A 20,309-nucleotide genomic window follows, 5' to 3' on the forward strand; every position below is an offset into this window, starting at 1 on the left:
AAGCCACAGCCTTGGCATATTGGGGTGATGATGCAACCAACTGAGCTACCAGGCCAGGGCTGTTGTAGTCATTTTATAGTATTTTTTAAATCCTCACCTGAGGACATGCTTATTGATTTTAGAGAGTGGGGGAGGGAGTGAGAGAAACATCTACATGAGAGAGAAACATCAACGGCTTGCTTCTCATACACTCCTGGACCAGAGGCTGAACCTGCAGCCTAGACGTGTACCCTCACCGTGAATGGAACCTGCGACCTTTTGGTTTATGTGACTATGCTCCAGCCAACTGAGCCACACCAGCCAGAGCCTGATCATTTTTATTACAACTGAAATGGGACAGTAGGCTTCATTTATTCATCTAGAGTGTTTTATCTTTTAAAAAAGATCTTGGAAAACAAACAAATAAGCAAAACATAACCAAAGATATTGAAATTGAGAACAGGCTGACAGTGAACAGAGGGGAGAGGGGAGAGAATTTCAGGGGAAAAGGATGAAGGGTTTGCAGGAACAATTATAAAGGACACATGGACAATAATGGGGGGGGTTGAAATGGGAGGGAGGTGGGGAGGGCTGGGATGTTGGGCTGGGGTGGGGGGAAAAGGCAGAAAACCGTACTTGAACAACAATAAAAAAATAAAATATTAAAAAGATTTTGGAAAAACATAACAAAATGTCTAATATCTGTTCAAACTCAGTGGAAGATATATGAGGTCTGTCCAGGAAAAAGTCCAGCCATTGTTAATATAATGAGAAAGGTTTGCACAACATCGTTGTAATCTGACAGCTAAGGAGAGTGGACTGGAATGCACCTGCGTGAACAATGATGACTTCATGTACTAGTCAGTGGGGGTGGTAGACGCTGTTGAGTGCGCATGTGTACTGTGTGGTTATAGCATTCAAAATGACTGTGCCAGTAGAGCAACGAATCTGCATCAGATTTGTGTTAAGCTTGAACATTCTTCCATGGAAACTATTTGGATGATTCAGAAGGCCACAGCTATGGGCAACTGGTAATTGGCAGCTTCATCACGACAATGCATCCGCTTACACATCACTTCTCATGCAGGATTTTTTGGTGAAACATCGACTCACCCAGGTGACTCAGCCCCACTACAGCCCAGATTTGGAGCCCTGCGACTTGTGGCTTCTCCCAAAACTAAAATCACCTTTGAAAGGGAAGAGATTTCAGACCATTGGTGAGACTCAGGGAATATGACAGGGCAGCTGACGGCGATTGGGAGAACTGTGCGAGGTCCCAAGATGGCTACTTTAAGGAGACTGAGGTGTCATTGTCCTGTGTACAATATATCTTCAGTAAATGTCTCTAGTTTTCATAGTACATGTCTGGATACTTTTTGGACAGACCTTGTATATGTATTATATTTGTGTGTATTTGAATTATTACATTAAAATTAATAAATACTATCATAGATAAAAAGCTTGGAGATGTAGAAGATTATTATTTGTGAAGATTCCACATTTTATCGTCATTTTTATTAGAACAATACACTAACAAGAGGGAGAGGAGAGCAGGAGTTTTGTGATTTGGGGCTATTTGCACATGTATAGTGGTGAGTAGTTTAAAAAATGGTTCAGATGTTACTTTTGATCAACTTGATGAAAGCAGTTCATCTACACAAAGGACCAGTTAGTGGTTCCCTAGAGCAGTCTCCAACCGTTTTGGCACCAGGGACTAGTTTCATGGAAGACAATTTTTCCACAGACTCGGGGTGAGGGGTGGTTTCAGGATGATTCAAGTGCATTACATTCAAACCCACCTCCTGCTGTGTGACTGGGTTCCTAACAGGCCCCTGTACTGGTCCGAAGCTGGGAGGTGGGCTTCCCTTGTCCTAGAGAACTTTAATCAGAGCAATCAAACATGCAGCCTTCTCTTTTAGAATGTGTATATTAGTGTTCTCTGTGATTTCGAATGTAAAAAGGGCTTCTTTCATTTTGTTGCTTAAATCATAAATAATTTAATATGTTTTACTCTAGACTTCACGAAAACCTCGTGAAGAGCGAGATGTGTCTCAATGTGAAAGTGTAGCTTCCACTGTTTCTGCTCAGGAAGATGAAGATATTGAAGCCTCCAATGAAGAAGAAAATCCAGAAGACAGTGAAGGTATCTTAAAGTCTTACATTTCATTGTTACTTCTGCTAGCCCAAATGTGTAATTTTTAGCTTAGTGATTTGACTAGTTAGGAATTGCTTCATTAAGAAAAATAGTACATCAGCCCTGGCTGGTGTAGCTCAGTGGATTGAACGCGGGCTGCAAACCAAGGGGTCGCCAATTCAATTCCCAGTCAGGGCACATGCCTGGGTTGTGGGCCAGCTCCCCAGTAGGGGGTGTGCAAGAGGCAACCACACGCTGATATTTTTCTCCCTGTCTTTCTCCTTCCCTTCTCCTCTCTCTAAAAATAAACAAACAAAATCTTTAACAAAAAACAGTACATCAGTGTTTTCATGGCACAGACACTTTAAACTTGAATGGAGTTATTTATTCAACCAACATATATTTATAGCATTTGGACCATCTTAGGCCCAAGTGCTACAAATGAAATATCTTGAAAATGGCAGTCAAACTTCAAACACTGAAGTGCCAACATCAGTATTTCTTATCTTTTTGATAGTAGCCATTTTAATAGGTGTGAGGTGATTACTTACTCTTTTCTATGTTTTCTTTGCTATTCCTGAGCAAAGCAACCCTCACTTCAGGGGTTTTGTATGTGCTAATCCTCTACCTGGAGTGCTCTTCCCCAAATGTGCCCATGGGCTCATTTTCTCATTTACTTCCAGGCTTCTGTTGAAATGTCACCATACCTCCTTACCAACTGGTTCCCCAGATTTTTTTTATTTATTCACTGTACTTATTACCGCCTAATATGTCTTCTATTTATTAGTCTGTTTCATACTAGAATGCCAGCTCCATTAAAATGTAATTTGATTTTTTTTCACTGCTGTCTGTCACCAATACTTCAAACAGCTAAATTATCCTCATTTATCCTAAATTATTTTCTAAAAGTTGTAAAAAATCTATTCCATTTAGAATTATTTTTATGTATACAAGATAGAAATCTGTATTTTTCTTCCAAAGAGAGAGCTAGTTTATTAAACAAGTCATTCTTTACCCAATGATTTGAAATATCACTTTTGGTATATACTAATTTCCCATATACTTTAGGATCTAAGCTTAGACATTATCTTCTGTACCACTGATTTATTTTATCTATATTGTGGCAGTTTAAACATCTTGTGATACATTGGCTTTATAATAAGATTGAACATCTGGAGAAGCAAATCTCTTTGAATCTAGTACTTTTCATCCATTTTTTGGATTTTTCTCAGGGGCTTTTTCATATAAGCTATAAGTTTGTTTATCTAGTTTAAGAAAGTTTTCTTAAAGCTATTGGTATTCTCATTTGAGGTATGTATTAATTTTAGGGAGATTTAAATTTTTATTGTTTTGTAGTTTATGAAAATAATTTTAAAATGTAATGCTCTAGTGAACATATCTATATACTATTTATAACAGTGACAAATTGAATACAATAACGGAGGAAAGGTGAAGTAAATTTAACACATGTTTATGGCCATTTATTTACTTTATATTTCAGCAAATATTTGAGTCTGTTGTGTGCCAGGCACAGTACTTGTCACTAGTATTTAAATGATAAGCAAAATAAATGATTTCTGCCAGGAATCAAATAATTGTGAATAAATGTAAAATTGTAACTGTAACCGGTACCTGTGTTGTAAGAGCTATAGTAGCAAAATTTAACTTTGTTAAGGAAATGATAGAAGTTAAAGCATGTGATATTTGAGGGAATATCCAAAGGAAAAATAGGTGAAAGAGCCTTTTCAGTAAGAGTAAATGGCAGTGTATGAAGTCTGAGATAGAAGACATAGGGGCATTCACTGAAACTGAAAGGCGGCCAGTGATAATGGAATACAGGGAGAATACAGGATGCAAGATAAAAGTTGCAAAGGTGGGCAGGGGCCCACCAGCCCGGGCCTTGTAAGAAGACTATACTCAGAATTTTGAAACTCTATCCTAAGAGTAATGAGGTTTCATTGAAATGTTTTACGAGGTAATTAAAAAGGGTGGAAAAGGGTAGGAGAGAGTGTGAGTAAATTTGGGTAAGATTTGGCTTTTTAAAAGCATTGTTCTGGAGAATGATCTGAGGTGGAAGGTGAGAAGAAAAGGCATATTTGGACTAGAATGGCAGTTGTGAAGTTGAGTAGAAATGGATAGATTCAGGGAATATTTTTAGAGAAAAAACCTGTGAGATTTGTTGAGGCAAGATATGGGAACATGTGATAGGAGCATTTAAAAGGATTATGGTTTACATCCAAGCTGGTGTGGCTCAGTTGGTTGGAGCATTGTCCCATGAACAAAGAGGTTGTGGGTTCGATTCCTGGTTAGAGTGCATGCTTGGGTTGAGGCTTTGGTGTTTCTCTCTCATGTTGATGTTTCTCTCCCTCTCTCCCCGACCCTTCCCCTCTCTCTAAAGCAATTTGAAAAAAATAAAAATAAGTTTCTGGTTTGTTTAATGAATAGTAAACACTAGAAAAGAACATGATTTCAGAGCGAATACAGTCCAGTGTCAATCATTGAATTTGTGACTTGTTTGAGATATCTAGTTAAAAATGTCAAAGCATTAAAAGTAAATTTATAAAATGATTCAAGTGATGTGGAGAAAGACCAATGTGTGACCTTACATTAAAATTCTATAGTATTATTGTAGAGCTTTGCTGTCCAGTGTGGTAGCTGTTGAGGTCTTGAAATGTGACTAGTGCAAGTTAAGATGTGCTAAAAATGTAAAGTGTAATCAGAGTTTGAATTTGAAGACAGTACCAAAAAAAGGTAAAATATCTTATTATTAGTTTTATATATTGATTACATGTTTAAAGATATTTTGAAATGATAAATAAGACATATTGTTAAAGTTAATTTTATCAGTCTCTTTTTCACTTTTTTAATGAGGCCACCAGAAAACTTAGACATACGGACATATCTTGCATTGTATTTCTGTCCAAAGCTGCTGTTCTAGGGTGTCAACTCTCCTGGTAAAAAGAAAAGCACAGAAACAGGCTGGTAGAAACAAACCAGAATGATACCATTTATGGGAATGGTTTTTGTTTAGTTTTGTTTTTTAAAGTTCATATATATTAATTTCAGTTATTAAAAGCTTTTTACACTTTCAGTTTCAGAAGGTCAAGACAGTTTAATCTTTCCCTTTCATATTCTGTAGAAGACTGGCTGTCCCAATGGCTGTCATACTTCAGTGAGTTCATTAAAGGAGTATTATTCATCCTAAACAACTACTTTCAAGCATGGTTTCTATCACCACCGGAAACGTGTTTATTATTAGATTTTTATGCCGTATCATTATCTTTAAGGTGCTGAAAATAGTTCTGATACAGAAAGTGCTCCTTCTCCTTCACCAGTTGAAGCTGTGAAGCCCAGCGAAGATAGCACTGAAAATTTGACTTCTCGAGGAAACGCTGAACCTGTGGCTGAGCATGAGAGTACCACTGAAACTGTTCCCAGTGCATCTCCCTCCTCTTCAGTTCCCAGTACAAAACCAGCCGAAAATAGAGGTTTGGAGACCCAGGTGAATAGCAGCATCACTGTTGAGACAGCAGAGCCAATGGATATCGAACATCAGGAACCAAGTGCTGAAGTGACTTCTGTTCTTGATCTTCCCACAACTACCAAAGCAGCCTGTGTAGATGTTGAAATGGGGGTGGCAGAAAACAATCCATCTCAAGGTGAAAGCGATACCAAAGAAAGAGATGCGGAGAGAGCCAGTGAGAAGTCAGAGCCTCGAGATGAAGATTTGGTAGTGGCTCAGCAGATAAGTGTCCAAAGGTCTGAGCCCCAGTCAGACAATGATTCCAGTGCCACCTGCAGTGCTGATGAAGATGTGGATGGAGAGCCAGAGAGACAGAGGTGAGACTCATTCCTTTAATATTATTCTGTGTTTACTCTGATCACTGAGTATATCACAGAATGGTGCTGGCTAAGTACTCTTGTATCAACAAGTTAAAGGTAGTGTGTGTGCTTTTAATATTAGTTTATGATGCTGTTTATTTTTTTAACCAAGAAGAATTGTGTGATCATTTTTTTAAAGATTTATTTATTTTTAGATGGGAAGGGAGGGAGAAAGAGAAGGAAAGAAACATCAGTCTGTGGTTGCCTCTCATGTGCCCTCCACAGGGGACCTGGCCTGCAATCCAGGCATGTGCCCTTACTGGGAATTGAACCAGTAACCCTTTAGTTTGCAGGCCAGAGCTCAATCCACTGAACCACACCAGCCAGGTCAAATCATTATTTTTAATGAAAAAGAATATAGGCCCTGGTCGGGTAGTTCAGTTGGTTAGAGCATCCTCCTGATGCACCAAGGCTGCAGGTTTGATGCCCAGTTAGAACACACATAAGAATTAACCAATGAATGCATGAATAAGTGGAACAACAAATTGATGTTTCTCTCTTTATCTCCCCCTCTCTCCCCTTCCTCTTTCACTCTAAAATCAATAAATTTAAAAAGGAAAAAAAAGGTATATATATTTTTACATTAGTTGCTGCATGCATTCCATATGATAGCAGAAAGGGGCATTTTAGCTGCCAAAGTTGTGAACGAAACCACAGATCACAACCATTCATGGTGATGGAAGTAGTATGATGTAGTGATGGGTGGAGGCAAGAGTCATTAGCTCCAGCTTTGTTTGCTCTAAAACACTGTGGCCTCAAAGCAAGGCCTACTGTAACCTGAGCATTAGGTGTAATACTGAGAGGAGAAACATGTTAAGTGTTCTGAAAATATTTTAGAAAGCATAATGTAAATACAGGTTAATAGTAATTGTAATTACTTAAAGAAACATTTATTTTTTAGAAACAGGGGAAGGGAGGGAAGAAAAGAGGGAGAAAAACTTTGATGTAAGAGAAGATCATCGATCAGTTGCCTCTTATATGTGCCCCGACTGGGGGCTGAACCCAGAACCTACGCATGAGCCCTGACCAGGAATCGAACCACTGACCTTTCAGTTTGTGTGATGACACCCATCTAACAGCCACAGTCATCAGGGCATATATAATCACTTTTCTTTCTATCAGCTTAAATTTGAGATGATCATATTTGTAATTTAAAATTTCAGGTATACAAATTAACTTACAAGTATTTTTAGTAATATAAAAATGAATCATCTTTATGGCTTTTATGGAAATTACAGTAAGAAACTATTTTACAGAAGTAACTACTACTTTATATATTTGATTTTCTGGTGTTTCTTTTTCTTTGAAATAAATGGAGTCACCTAGAATCACAGTAAAATGTTAGATTGGTGCAAATTCTAGAAATGAATTAGACTAAAACCTCATTTACTCAGAAACGCAATTCAACCTTGTCTTTTTTCCCTTTTTATTTTTTTATTTTTAGAGAGGGGACGGGAGGGAGAAAGAGAGGAAGAGAAATATCAGTGTGTGGTTGCCTTTCACATGGCCCCCACCAGGGACCTGGCCCAAAACCCAGGCATGTGCCCTGACTGAGAATCGAACCAGTGACCCCTTGGTTCGCAGCCTGTACTCAATCCACTGAACTATGCACCAGCCAGGCTTCCCTTTTTAGTAAGTGAAAGTCAATGAAGCCACTCAGTAGAGAGCCCAATTCTGTTCATAGTGTGTACTGCTTGGTATCATTGTGTTTTTACTCCAAATCCAGTATATTTTATATCTTATGCATTTCTGAATGACATTTGATACTACAATAATAATATCAAGCATTATAGTGATGATTTCTCCAAATAGATTTTCATGTAGTAAATATTAGAATTTTAATAAACAGGAATTAAAATAAAAAAGGGTCCTACTTAACCGTGAGTTTTTCCAGAAAATTCAACCATCTAGCAGTCTTTTTCCCTCCTCTCTCAGTAATCTAGATTTCAATTGTCCCAGATTTTGACTGGAGTTAATGTAAATGGATTCCAGCTGTGAAGACCCTTTTTAAGCATTCTTTTTTTTTTTTTCTTTTTTGATTTCTTTCTTTATTCCCAATCACTTTTATTTTTCAACTACAGTTGACATACAATATTATATTAGTGTCAGGTGTACACCCCATTGATTAGATATTATATAACTTACTAAGTGATCATCCCAATAAATCGCATACCCACCTGACACTATACATAGTTATTAGAATATTACTGACTGTATTTCTTATGCTGTATTTTAAATTTCCATTACTATTCTGTCATTACCAATTTTTACTTCTGAATTTCTTCACCTTTTCAACCATCCCCCTAAACTCCCTGTTAAAATGTTCTCTGTATCTATGAGCCTGTGTCTGTTCTGCTTATTCTTTTGATTTTTAGATTCAGTTGTTCATAGATGTGTATTCATTGCCATTTCTATTGTTCATATTTTTTTTCTTCTTAAAGAAGACCCTATAGCACTTCATGTAATACTGGTTTGGGGGTGATGAACTCCTTTAGTTTTTTCTTGTCTGGGAAGCTCTCTATCTGTCCTTCGATTCTGAATGCTGGCTTTGCTGGGTAGAGTAATCTTGATGGTGAGTTTTTACTTTTCATCACTTTGAATATTTTTTGCAACTCCCTTCTGGCCTGTGAAGTTTCTATTGAGAAATCAGCTGACAGTTTGCATGGGAGCTCCCTTGTAGGCAACAAACTGCTTTTCTTTTGATGCTTTTCAGATTCTGTCTTTGTCTTTAAACTTTGGCATTTTAGTTATAATGTTTCTTGATGTGGGCCTCTTTGGGTTCATCTTGTTTGAGACTCTGTGCTTCCTGGAATTGTGTGTCTCTTTCCTTCATCAGGTTACGGATGTTTGGAAGTTTTCTGTCATCATTTTTTTCCAATAGGTTTTCAGTTTCTTGCTCTCTCTATTCTCCTTCTGACGTGACCGTGATGCAAATGTTGGTACACTTGACGTCCCAGAAGCTCCTTATATATCTTACTGTTTTTGGATTTTTTTTGATATATTTACTGATTATGCTATTACAGTTGTCCCATTTCTGCCCCTTCACTCAACTCCATCCTGCCCACCCCCTCCCTCCCACATTCCCCCCCTATAGTTCATGTCCATGGGTCATACTTATAAGTTCTTTGGCTTCTACATTTCCTACACTATTCTTACCCTCCCCCTGTCTATTTTCCACCTATCATCTATGCTACTTAGTCTCTGTACCTTTCCCCCCCTCTCCCCCGTCCCTCTCCCCTTATTGACAACCCTCCATGTGATCTCCATCTCTATGGTTCTGTTCCTGTTCTAGTTGTTTGCCTAGTTTGCTCTTGTTTTTGTTTTAGGTGTGGTCGTTAATAACCGTCAGTTTGCTGTCATTTTTACTGTTCCTATTTTTGATCTTCTTTTTCTTAGGTATGTCCCTTTAACATTTCATATAATAAGGGCTTGGTGATGATGATGAACTTCTTTAACTTGACCTTGTCTGAGAAGCACTTTATCTTCCCTTCCATTCTAAATGATAGCTTTGCTGGAGAGAGTAATCTTGGATGTAGGTCCTTGCCTTTCATGACTTCAAATACTTCTTTCCAGCCCCTTGTTGCCTGTAAGGTCTCTTTGGAGAAATCAGTTGACAGTCTTCTGGGAACTCCTTTGTAGGTAACTGTGTCCTTTTCTCTTGCTGCTTCTAAGATTCTCTCCTGTTTAATCTTAGGTAATGTAATGATGATGTGCCTTGGTGTGTTCCTCCTTGGATCCAGCTTCTTTGGGACTCTCTGAGCTTCCTGGACTTCCCAGAAGTCTATTTCCTTTGCCAGATGAGGGAAGTTCTCCTTCATTATTTGTTGAAATAAGTTTTCAATTTTTTGTTCTTCCTCTTCTCCTTCTGGCACCCCTATAATTCGGATGTTGGAATGTTTCAAGATGTTCTGGAGGTTCCTAAGCCTCTCCTCATTTTTTTGAATTCTTGTTTCTTCATTCTTTTCTGGTTGGATGTTTCTTTCTTCCTTCCGGTCCACACCGTTGATTTGAGTCCCAGTTTCCTTTGCATCACTATTGGTTCCCTGTACATTTTCCTTTGTTTCTCTTGGCATAGGCTTCATTTTTTCATCTAGTTTTTGACCAAATTCAACCAGTTCTGTGAGCGTCTTGATAACCATTGTTTTGAACTGTGCATCCGATAGGTTGGCTATCTTTTCCTCGCTTAGTTGTATTTTTTCTGGAGCTTTGAAGTGTTCTGTCATTTGGGCCAGGTTTTTGTTTTTTTTTTTGTCTTGGTGTGTCTGCTACTTAAAGGGGTGGAGCCTTAGGTGTTCACCCGGGGCGGGGGAATGCTGGTCGCTGCACTGTGACGCTGTACGTGGGGGAGGGACCAAGAGGGAGCAATGGCCCCCGCTCCACTCTCCACCGGATTTCAGTCTTTCACTCCGCTACCCACAATCAAATTGGGCCCCTCTGGTGCTGGCTCCCGAGTGGGCGGGCTCTTGCATGCCCTAGTGCATGCCCTAGGCCCTTGTGGGTCTCTCCAACGACCTCCCCTGTGAGGCTGGGAGTCTCTCCTGCTGCTGCCCCAACCCCCACGGGCGCTTTCATACAGAGGTTTGAGGCTTTATTTCTCCGCGCTGGAGCCCTGGGTTACGTGGTCTGCTTCGCTCCCCGCCCTTGGTCCTGGTTTATCTGTGCATGAGTGTGGGGCTGAGGGGTGCTACCCGCCGCTCTGCCTGCCCCGTTCTCTGCCACTCTTGAGTCCGGCCCTCTCGGTTTATCTGTGCGCGAATGTGGGGCCGCAGGGTCTGCTAGTGGTCAGACTGCCTGCCCCTTTCGTCCCACACTCCTCCAGTCTCGGTCCCCTTACGGCCACGCGAGTCCTCTCCGCCCCGGCTGCCAGTCTCCGTCCCTCCTACCAGTCTGGATGTATGTTTCTTTTTTATCTACTTGGTGTCGGACTTCCTTGCCGTTCGATTTTCTGCCAGTTCTGCTTGTGCGAGGAGGCGCAGTGTGTCTACCTACGCTGCCATCTTGGTTCTCCGTTTTTGGATTCTTTTTAAGTTTCACTGTTTTGATTTGGGTGTTTTTTGCTTCTTTATATTCCAAATCACTGATTTGATTCTCAGTGTCATCTACTCTACTGTTGATTTGCTGTGAATTATTCTTTGTTTCAGTTAGTGTATCTTTGATTTCTGACTGGTTCTTTTTATGGTTTCTATGTCTTTTTTTATGCTGTTGAAAGTTCTCCCTAACTTCCTTGAACATCCTTATAACTATTATTTTGAACTCTATGTCTGGTAGTTGTCTTGCCTCTATTTCATTTAGTTCCTTTTCTGGAGATTTCTCCTGTTCTTTCATTTGGTACGTGTTTCTTTGTTTTTTAACTAACTATTTTTTAGCAGCATTTTGGCTGCTTCCCTGAGTTTGTTTCTATGTATTAGGTAGAGTTGTTATGTCTCTTGGACTTGCCAGGGTGGTCTTTTGTACTAGGTGTCCTATAGGGCCCTGTGGCACTGTGTCCCCAGTCTCACATGCTACGTAGTCCAGGCGCACCCCTCTGTGGGCTGTGTGCACTGTCCTGTTGTAGTTGAGCCTTGAATTCTGCTGGTGTTATTGGGTATTGACCCTTAGCCCAGTCAGCTGTGAGGACTGGCTTCAACTACAGTGGAGGGGCTGCTGTGCAGGAGTCAACCCCATAGAGGTGGACTTGCTTCAGTGCAGTTTTGCTGCTCACTGAGTTCACCCCTTAAATGTGTTGCTTGTGGAGCTAGTTGGGTTGTAACCAGGTGTGGTCTGAAGCTATTCACATGCGATAGCTTTGGGGCCTCCCAGGAAGTGTGGAGTCAGCTATTGCATGTGACCTTTTGGGGGCCACCTGGCACGAGCTACAGAGCAGTCTGAAGATGGCTGCTACTTGTGTTGGGCTTGGAGGTGCCCAGGAAAGGCTAAGCTGTGAACCAAGGCGGGCTGCTGCTAGCGCTGGGCCTGGGGCCAGTTAGCAAGAAGTTGGGGGCAAGCAGAGGCCAGATGCTGTTTGTGTGAGGAATTCTAGGAGGATTTCGAAGCATGAGGGAAGAAAGGCCAGTGTGTCATGGCTAGGTGGCTCAGTTGGAGCATCATCCTTTACACCAAAAGGTTGCAGTTTACTCCCCAGTCAGGGCGCATACCTAGGTTGTGTTATCAGTCCCAAGTTGGGAGGCAATTGATTGATGTTTCTCTCCCTTTCTCTCTCCCCCTCCCTTCTTTTCTAAAATGAATAAACATATCCTTGAGTGAGGATTTTAGAAAAAGAGAGAGATGCCTGTTGTATGGAAATGCCACTGGAAATGGGTTGGATGGGCCTGCAAGTTGGGTGGGGTTAGGTCTCAGGGAATCACCAGGGTGGGGCAAACAGTGTGAACCAGGTTGATGGAGACTGGGATATGGCACCCACCTCTTAGCTCTGGATGAGGGGAGGTTCTCAGAAAAAGAACAGTGGCTTCTGCCAGCACTTTTGTCTGGCAAAAAGCTGCTATGCCCCCTGCTTCCTCCCCTCCCCTACCCCGCCTCTGGCCTGATACCAGAAAATTTAGTCCCCCCCGTATGTCTCTGGTTTCTTTCACACTGCTGCTCTGCTGGAGCTCAGAGGGAGTGAGTCCATGTAAGTCCGTGTGTGGGCCCTTTAAGAGGAACTGCCTGAAACTTGGAGTAGCCTTCTGTCTCACTCACCCACCATCCGTGCTGGTTTTTATAGCCAGAACTTATGGGGACTTCTCCTCCCAGTCCTGGAATTGTGGGCTAGGGAGTCCAGTGTGGAGCTGGGACCTCTCACTCCTCAGGGGGGACTGGGACCTCCACAGCCAAAACATCCCTCCCGATTTTAAACTGCCAGACGTGTGGGTGTAGGACCAGCCCATTCCTTGTCTCGTGTGGCTTCTTTTTTAAATCCCTAGTTGTAGGACTTCCATTTAGCTAGATTTCGTGCAGTTCTGAATGATGGTGGTTCTGTCGTTTAGTTATATTTCTGATGTGGTAGTGCAAGGATTTGGGTACATCATTTACCTATGTCACCATCTTGACTGAAAGTCTTAGGCATTTTTTAGTGAAACATCTCATCTAAAATAAAGATATTGTATGGTTTACACTGGTGGTTTTGGTAACTATATTTATAAATGAAGGAAAAGTTAGGGGTAAATTAATCTAAATGAGGGAGCATCCTAAGAGATTAACATCTTGAAATTCAGAAACTCCTTGGTAATACATGGTAGTCTCTGAACGACATTTCTAAAGTCTACATTATTTTCAAATTATCAAAATAACACTTTCAATTTTCTAAATCTTTAATATCTTTATTTTTATATAAAATATAAATTATTTTCTTCATACATTTTAATTTTCTTATCAATTTATACCTTTTAAAATGTTACCTTCCCTCAATCATTGACATTGGGAAATACAATGAGGCCCATTAATGTATGGCACTATTGTATAATTTTCCATCTCCATATATTGGGTGTTCTAAACTCAAGTATACGCACTGAAAATGAACGACGGCAGTGGAGTATAAGACGGCAGATACTGTGTGCACGGAAGAGCACGTGTCTGTCTGAAAAGGCAGCTGCTACAAGCCCAGCCTATTATTGCTACGCAGGAATGCTGGTTTCATGTTGCCATTTCATTCCATTTTTTCATCAGAAACCAGGTGTATGGGATTCTGGGTGAAATTCTCAATTTTAGAATGGCAGTGGTTTACTCATATGTTTTAAAAATATTCTGATCCTTGAAAACCATTTTGTAAAGGTAACTAGTTTGTAACCTGTGATAGTGATAAATTAGTACCTAACATGTTAGGATGGCATTTGCTCAGACGGTTTTGTTGGTTAGCTGCAGATGATTAAATTCAGATAAATTTCAACCTATAAATCAACATTAGGTTTCTTTGCCAGGAAATTTAGCATTATAGATTCAAATATCTTATAAGGTTAATGTGATGTGTATGTGTACATATTGAGTTAGAAGGAATTAGGGTGATTGTATCCATGGTGGGTCATAAGCAGGTTTACAGTTGTTTGTATAGAAAATAATACAATAATAAATAAATAATAATACAAGAATAAACTCTATACTTCAGGAACTCAAAACTCTAAACCTACCTTTGCCCCACCCTGTTTTTAAAGTCTTAGACAAGACTGTGTTAACTTATCCTTTTATAATTGCCAATTATAGAATGTTTCCTATGGACTCAAAGCCTTCAATGCTAAACCCAGCTGGATCTATACTGGTGTCATCCCCAATGAAACCAAATCCACTGGATCTGCCACAGCTTCAACATCGAGCTGCTGTTATCCCACCAATGGTAAATTTTCAATATGAGTAAGAAAAGTAAAGTTAAAAAACAAAGACCTTTAGAGACATTGTTTCTGTTCTTTAATGAGTACTTGATTTAAAAAAAAATTTTTTTTATCCTCACCCATGGACACGTTCTTTGATTTTAGAGACAGGAGAAGGGAGGGCGGGAGAAGGGTAGAGAAACATCAATGTGAAAGGGAAACATCAATCAGTTGCCTCTCCTATGCACCCCTATGGGACTGAACCTGCAACCTAGGCATGTGCCCTGACTGGGAACTGTACCCACAGCCTTTCTGTTTACGGGATGTTGCCCTAACCAACTGAGCCATACCAGCAAGGGCTAAGTAGTACTTGATTTAAAAAAATTTTTTTCTTTTTGGTTGGTAAAAATCACGTAACATAAAATTTATCATCTTAGTCCTAAACAGTGTGGCTCGGTTGGTTGGGAGGACACAAAGCAAAAGGTCGCCAAGTTGAGTCCCCGGTCAGAGAACATGCCCAGGTTACGGGTTCTGTTCCTAGATGGGGTGCATTATGAGAAGCAGCCGATTTATGTTTCTCTCTTGCACTGATGTTTCTCTACCTCTCTTTCTCCCCTCCTTCCTCTCTCTCTAAAAATAAACTTAAAAAATGTTTTTAAAAATTTATCATCACAACTGTTTTTAAGTGTACAGTTCAGTAGTGTTAAGTGTGTTCCTATTGTTGTGAAACAGATCTCCAGAAGTTTTTCATCTTGTAAAACTGAGATTCTATTCTCATTAAACCATTAACTCCTCTTTTGCACCTCGCTCAGCCCCTTGTAATCACCATTCTACAGTACTTTCTGTTTTAGGAATTTGACTACTTTAGATACCATACAATATCCTTTTATGACTGGTTTATTTCACTCAGCATAATGTCCTCAAAGCTAACCTATGTTGTAACATGTCAGAATCTTTTTAAGACTGATAATATCCCATTTTGTTTATCTATGTATCTGCTGGATAAATAGATTCATTGTGATAACTGATTGACACGGTTATTTCCAAGGAGGAGGGAACAAGAGAAATATAATGCTCTAGCCATAAATATTAGTAACATTTTGCTTTTTTTTTTTTTGCCTGATGACAGTAGAAGAATAAACAGGTAACTAGGTTTTGAATATTTAGAATGAAGTATATAGATTGTGGCTCATTTCAGTATACAATTTCCAACCTAGTTTTATTTACATTTCACCTTAATGTCTATAAGCTTGAATATCTTTGGTAATGAATTCCAATCTTGGGTATTGTTTTTTTTTTTTTTTACTTAATTATATTGTAGCTCCTGCTTTATTTCAGAGAATAAAAATTTGTTTCTTTTCTTACATGATATTTGGGAAAAGTCAGGTTTGTGCTTATGATAAAGCCTCACATAAAAAATAATTAAACATTTGTTTATTCATTGATTTATTCAAGTGGATATTTATTGAATGTCTGCCTAGTTCAAGACAACATTTTTAATGCTGTTTGGGATATATACATATCACAGTCTCTGAATTCAAAAAACATAGAGATTGGTCTTAATAATAAGACATAGAAAAAACCATAATGAATGTTAAAATGAGAACTTTCATTTTAATGAGACATGTAATGAAGATTTCACTTAGGAAATAATACTTTGGTTAGACCAGAATAGTTCATTTGGCTTTTTATAGCAAAAAGAGGAAAAGCCATTTTTACATATAAGCCAAAGCACAAAAGCAAGAAAATTATGTGTGTTCACATTCAGAGAAAAAATCCTATTTATAGTAGCAGAAAAAAACATGGAAGTCTTTAGATAACAAGTTCTACAAGAGGCCAGCTCTCTACTCCTCCCAGGACTATTTTGTATCCATGAAATAATGGACTGTATAAGAGGCTGTTTAATTAGTATTAGACACAGCAGTTTGGGTCTTTCATGAAGTGTGAGATACAAAATGAAGAAAACAAACATGTAATTGCAGATTCTCATAAGTGCTATGTCCTATGAATGAAGTGAACTGGCTACAATAAGAAGGAAAATGAGGAAGGAGTTCTAAATAGGGTGGGTGTACAGTTCTTCATATGGAAAATAATTCAATAATTAATAAATAATAATACAAGAATAAACTATTTCACAACTGTACTCACAACCATAAACCTACTTTTGCTCTACCCTTTATGCTATTGAATGATTAGGAACAGCCTGTCTGAAGAAGTAACATTTAATTTCCAACTGGAGAATTGACATGTTAATGAATTAGTTTTGGGGGGTGGAGAGATAGATTAGTCAAGGGTGACTGCCAGTGTTGGGTTAAGCTACTGAGGTTCTATTTTCTAAAATGGAGGTCACTGAAGGAGAAGCATTAAGTTTAGAAAATGAAAAATTCAGTTTTGAATATAGGTGTTGAAGTATCTAAAGTGGAGTTACTAGGTAGGTAATTTTTTTAAGGGTGGACTTTGGAGAAAAATGTCCTAGAGATAGAAATGTATGAGTCATTAACATATAGATGACCTTTAAGTCCACAGAAGTGGATATGATTACCTGGTGAGAGGACACAGGGAGGGGTAAGGACGCAGGGCTGAGCCACCAGGGATTCTACCGTTATGAGTTAGAAGCAGACTTTATACTTGATTGCTTTGATTAAAAAATGGTAAAATCAATTTAACCAGTAATATTATAGAAATAAGCATTAGTTGCAATAGATGGTAGCTATTATTATGTTGGTTATGGCATATTTAGATTTTTTTCCTTCCTGTAGGTTTCCTGTACCCCATGTAATATACCAATTGGAACCCCAGTGAGTGGATATGCCCTCTACCAGCGGCACATTAAAGCAATGCATGAATCAGCACTCCTGGAAGAACAGCGGCAGAGGCAAGAACAGATAGATTTGGAATGTAGAAGCTCTCCAGGTCCATGTGGCACCTCCAAAAGTCCAACCAGAGAGTGGGAAGGTAGGTAGAGCTATTACCACAAAGAATTTACCTGAAAGGAAACAAAGCTGTACTCAAAGGTAGTGAGTGTCCTTTGTGCTTTTGAATTTATCAGCATATCAATTGCTTTATTATACTTTTTCCAAACAGATAAATTGATCGCAGTTAAATTATTAAGTAATGTATTATTGAATATTCTGATATTTCATCTTTATGCTGGGAGACTGTATAAAAGCCATGCTTTATGCTTTTTGTCTGAGTTTTCAAAGTATGAATTATCTCTTTTTTAATATATTTATTGATTATGCTATTACAGTTGTCCCATTCCGCCCCTCACTCCACTCCATCCTGCCCACCCCCTCCCTCCCACATTCCCCCCTATAGTTCATGTCCATGGGTCATACTTATAAGTTCTTTGGCTTCTACATTTCCTACACTATTCTTACCCTCCCCCTGTCTATTTTCCACCTATCATCTATGCTACTTATTCTCTGTACCTTTTCCCCCCTCTCCCCCTCCCTCTCCCCTTATTGACAACCCTCCATGTGATCTCCATCTCTATGGTTCTGTTCCTGTTCTAGTTGTTTGCCTAGTTTGCTCTTGTTTTTGTTTTAGGTGTGGTTGTTAATAACTGTGAGTTTGCTGTCATTTTTACTGTTCCTATTTTTTATCTTCTTTTTCTTAGATAAGTCCCTTTAACATTTCATATAATAAGGGCTTGGTGATGATGATGAACTTCTTTAACTTGACCTTATCTGAGAAGCACTTTATCTTCCCTTCCATTCTAAATGATAGCTTTGCTGGATACAGGAATCTTGGATGTAGGTCCTTGCCTTTCATGACTTGGAATACTTCTTGCCAGCCCCTTGTTGCCTGTAAGGTCTCTTTTGAGAAATCAGCTGACAGTCTTCTGGGAACTCCTTTGTAGGTAACTGTGTCCTTATCCCTTGCTGCTTCTAAGATTCTCTCCTTCTCTTTAATCTTGGATAATGTAATGATGATGTGCCTTGGTGTGTTCCTCCTTGGGTCCAGCTTCTTTGGGACTCTCTGAGCTTCCTGGACTTCCCAGAAGTCTATTTCCTTTGCCAGATGAGGGAAGTTCTCCTTCATTATTTGTTGAAATAAGTTTTCAATTTTTTGTTCTTCCTCTTCTCCTTCTGGCACCCCTATAATTCGGATGTTGGAACGTTTCAAGATGTTCTGGAGGTTCCTAAGCCTCTCCTCATTTTTTTGAATTCTTGTTTCTTCATTCTTTTCTGGTTGGATGTTTCTTTCTTCCTTCTGGTCCACACCGTTGATTTGAGTCCCAGTTTCCTTTGCATCACTATTGGTTCCCTGTACATTTTGCTTTGTTTCTCTTAGCATAGGCTTCATTTTTTCATCTGGTTTTTGAACAGATTCAACCAGTTCTGTGAGCATCTTGATAACCAGTGTTTTGAACTGTGCATCCGATAGGTTGGCTATCTCTTCCTCGCTTAGTTGTATTTTTTCTGGAGCTTTGAAGTGTTCTGTCATTTGGGCCAGTTTTTTTTTTTTTTTTTTTTGGTCTTGGTGTGTCTGTTACTTAAAGGGGCGGAGCCTTAGGTGTTCACCCGGGGCGGGGGAATGCTGGTCGCTGCACTGTGATGCTGTACATGGGGGAGGGGCCGAGAGGGAGCGATGGTGCCAGCTCCGCTCTCCACCAGACCCCAATCTCTCACTCCGCTACCCACAATCAAATTGGGCCCCTCTGGTGCTTGCTCCCGAGTGGGCGGACTCTTGCATGCCCTAGTGCACGCCCTAGGCCCTTGTGGGTCTCTCCAACGACCTCCCCTGTGAGGCTGGGAGTCTCTCCTGCTGCTGCCCCAACCCCCACGGGCGCTTTCAATCAGAGGTTTGAGGCTTTATTTCCCCCCACGCTGGAGCCCTGGGTTGCGCGGTCTGCTTTGATCCCCGCCGTTTGTCTGGTTTATCTGTGCGGGAGTGTGGGGCCGAGGGGTGCTACCCGCCGCTCTGCCTGCCCCACTCTCCGCCACTCTGAGTCTGGCCCTCTCGGCTTATCTGCGGGAATGTGGGGCCGCAGGGTCTGCCAGTGGTCAGACTGCCTTCCCCCTTTCGTCCCACACTCCACCAGTCTCTGTCCCCGCAACGCGAGTCCTCTCCGCCCCAGCTGCCCGTCTCCGCCCCTCCTACCTGTCTGGATGAATGTTTCTTTTTTATTTCCTTGGTGTCGGACTTCCTTGCCGTTCGATTTTCTGTCAGTTCTGGTTGTGCGAGGAGGCGCAGTGTGTCTACCTATGCCACCATCTTGGTTCTCTCCAAAGTATGAATTATCTTGTCCACCAAGCAAATCACTGTGAACAGGGTAATATTCTAATTCTCTGATGTGATGGGAGACAACTTTGTGTACTGTGTGGAACCATTCAGACCCTGATTTAACCCTCCCCCCATCGTTTACCAGTGTGCAGCAATGGCCAACTCACTGAACCTTTCTGAGCTTTAGCTTTCTCCTTCGTAAAGTGCAACTTACCTTCCTACCTACCTTGCTGAGACTACAACCTGTAAGAAAGAATGAACATTCAGTGTTGTTTTATAACACATGGCTCAGCCTTATTTTATACATAATATATAATAATGCATACTAATGAGTATATTAGTATGTGTGTATGTATCTATTATAAATAAATACCACGAATAAATAGTATAAATAGATACCATGAAGGTATTGTTATCATTGTTACATCACTTGTTATTTCAAGTGACAGATTTGAGTTATGCATGCTTTTTTTAGTTGGTGTATGAGACACTTTTTTCTTTTAAACAAAGAAGAAAGCGAATGATTTCTAAATTTTAATAAGTTCTCACATGGTTAGAAGATGGCACATGTGTTCTGGTTGATAATTAATTTATGGACCATATGCTATGATGTGCTTAGAATATAAGAATATTAAAGTCCTCTATGATTATGGCTTAGTTTTTTTTGCAGTGGTTCAGAAGACTCTTTGCAGTACCTTTTATAGATAAGAGCTATTAGCTGTAGAATGCCATACATTTCAAGGGTGAAAAAGGAACTGGGGTATTTAATTGATCCTGCTGACTCCCCACCCCAGGCATGTGAATAAATG

The 20,309-nt window shown here is 39.9% G+C and overlaps 1 protein-coding gene across 12 annotated transcripts in view; it reads left to right on the forward strand.

Moving 5' to 3' along the window:
* NCOR1 (nuclear receptor corepressor 1) overlaps window positions 1–20,309 on the forward strand; it is a 199,860-nt gene that overhangs the window by 127,166 nt on the left and 52,385 nt on the right. For 10 of the 12 annotated variants that reach the window (XM_045199100.3, XM_045199099.3, XM_045199102.3 and 7 more), the window contains 4 exons: window positions 1,996–2,122; window positions 5,401–5,953; window positions 14,168–14,297; window positions 17,031–17,226. In XM_045199100.3, coding sequence (XP_045055035.2) covers window positions 1,996–2,122; window positions 5,401–5,953; window positions 14,168–14,297; window positions 17,031–17,226 — 1,006 coding nt within the window. The remainder of the gene's footprint in view (window positions 1–1,995; window positions 2,123–5,400; window positions 5,954–14,167; window positions 14,298–17,030; window positions 17,227–20,309) is intronic. The other 2 variants (XM_045199105.3, XM_024564734.4) reach the window with 1 other exon arrangement.

The sequence above is a fragment of the Desmodus rotundus genome, chromosome 9 (genome assembly GCF_022682495.2).
Source record: "Desmodus rotundus isolate HL8 chromosome 9, HLdesRot8A.1, whole genome shotgun sequence".
NCBI lineage: Eukaryota > Metazoa > Chordata > Mammalia > Chiroptera > Phyllostomidae > Desmodus > Desmodus rotundus.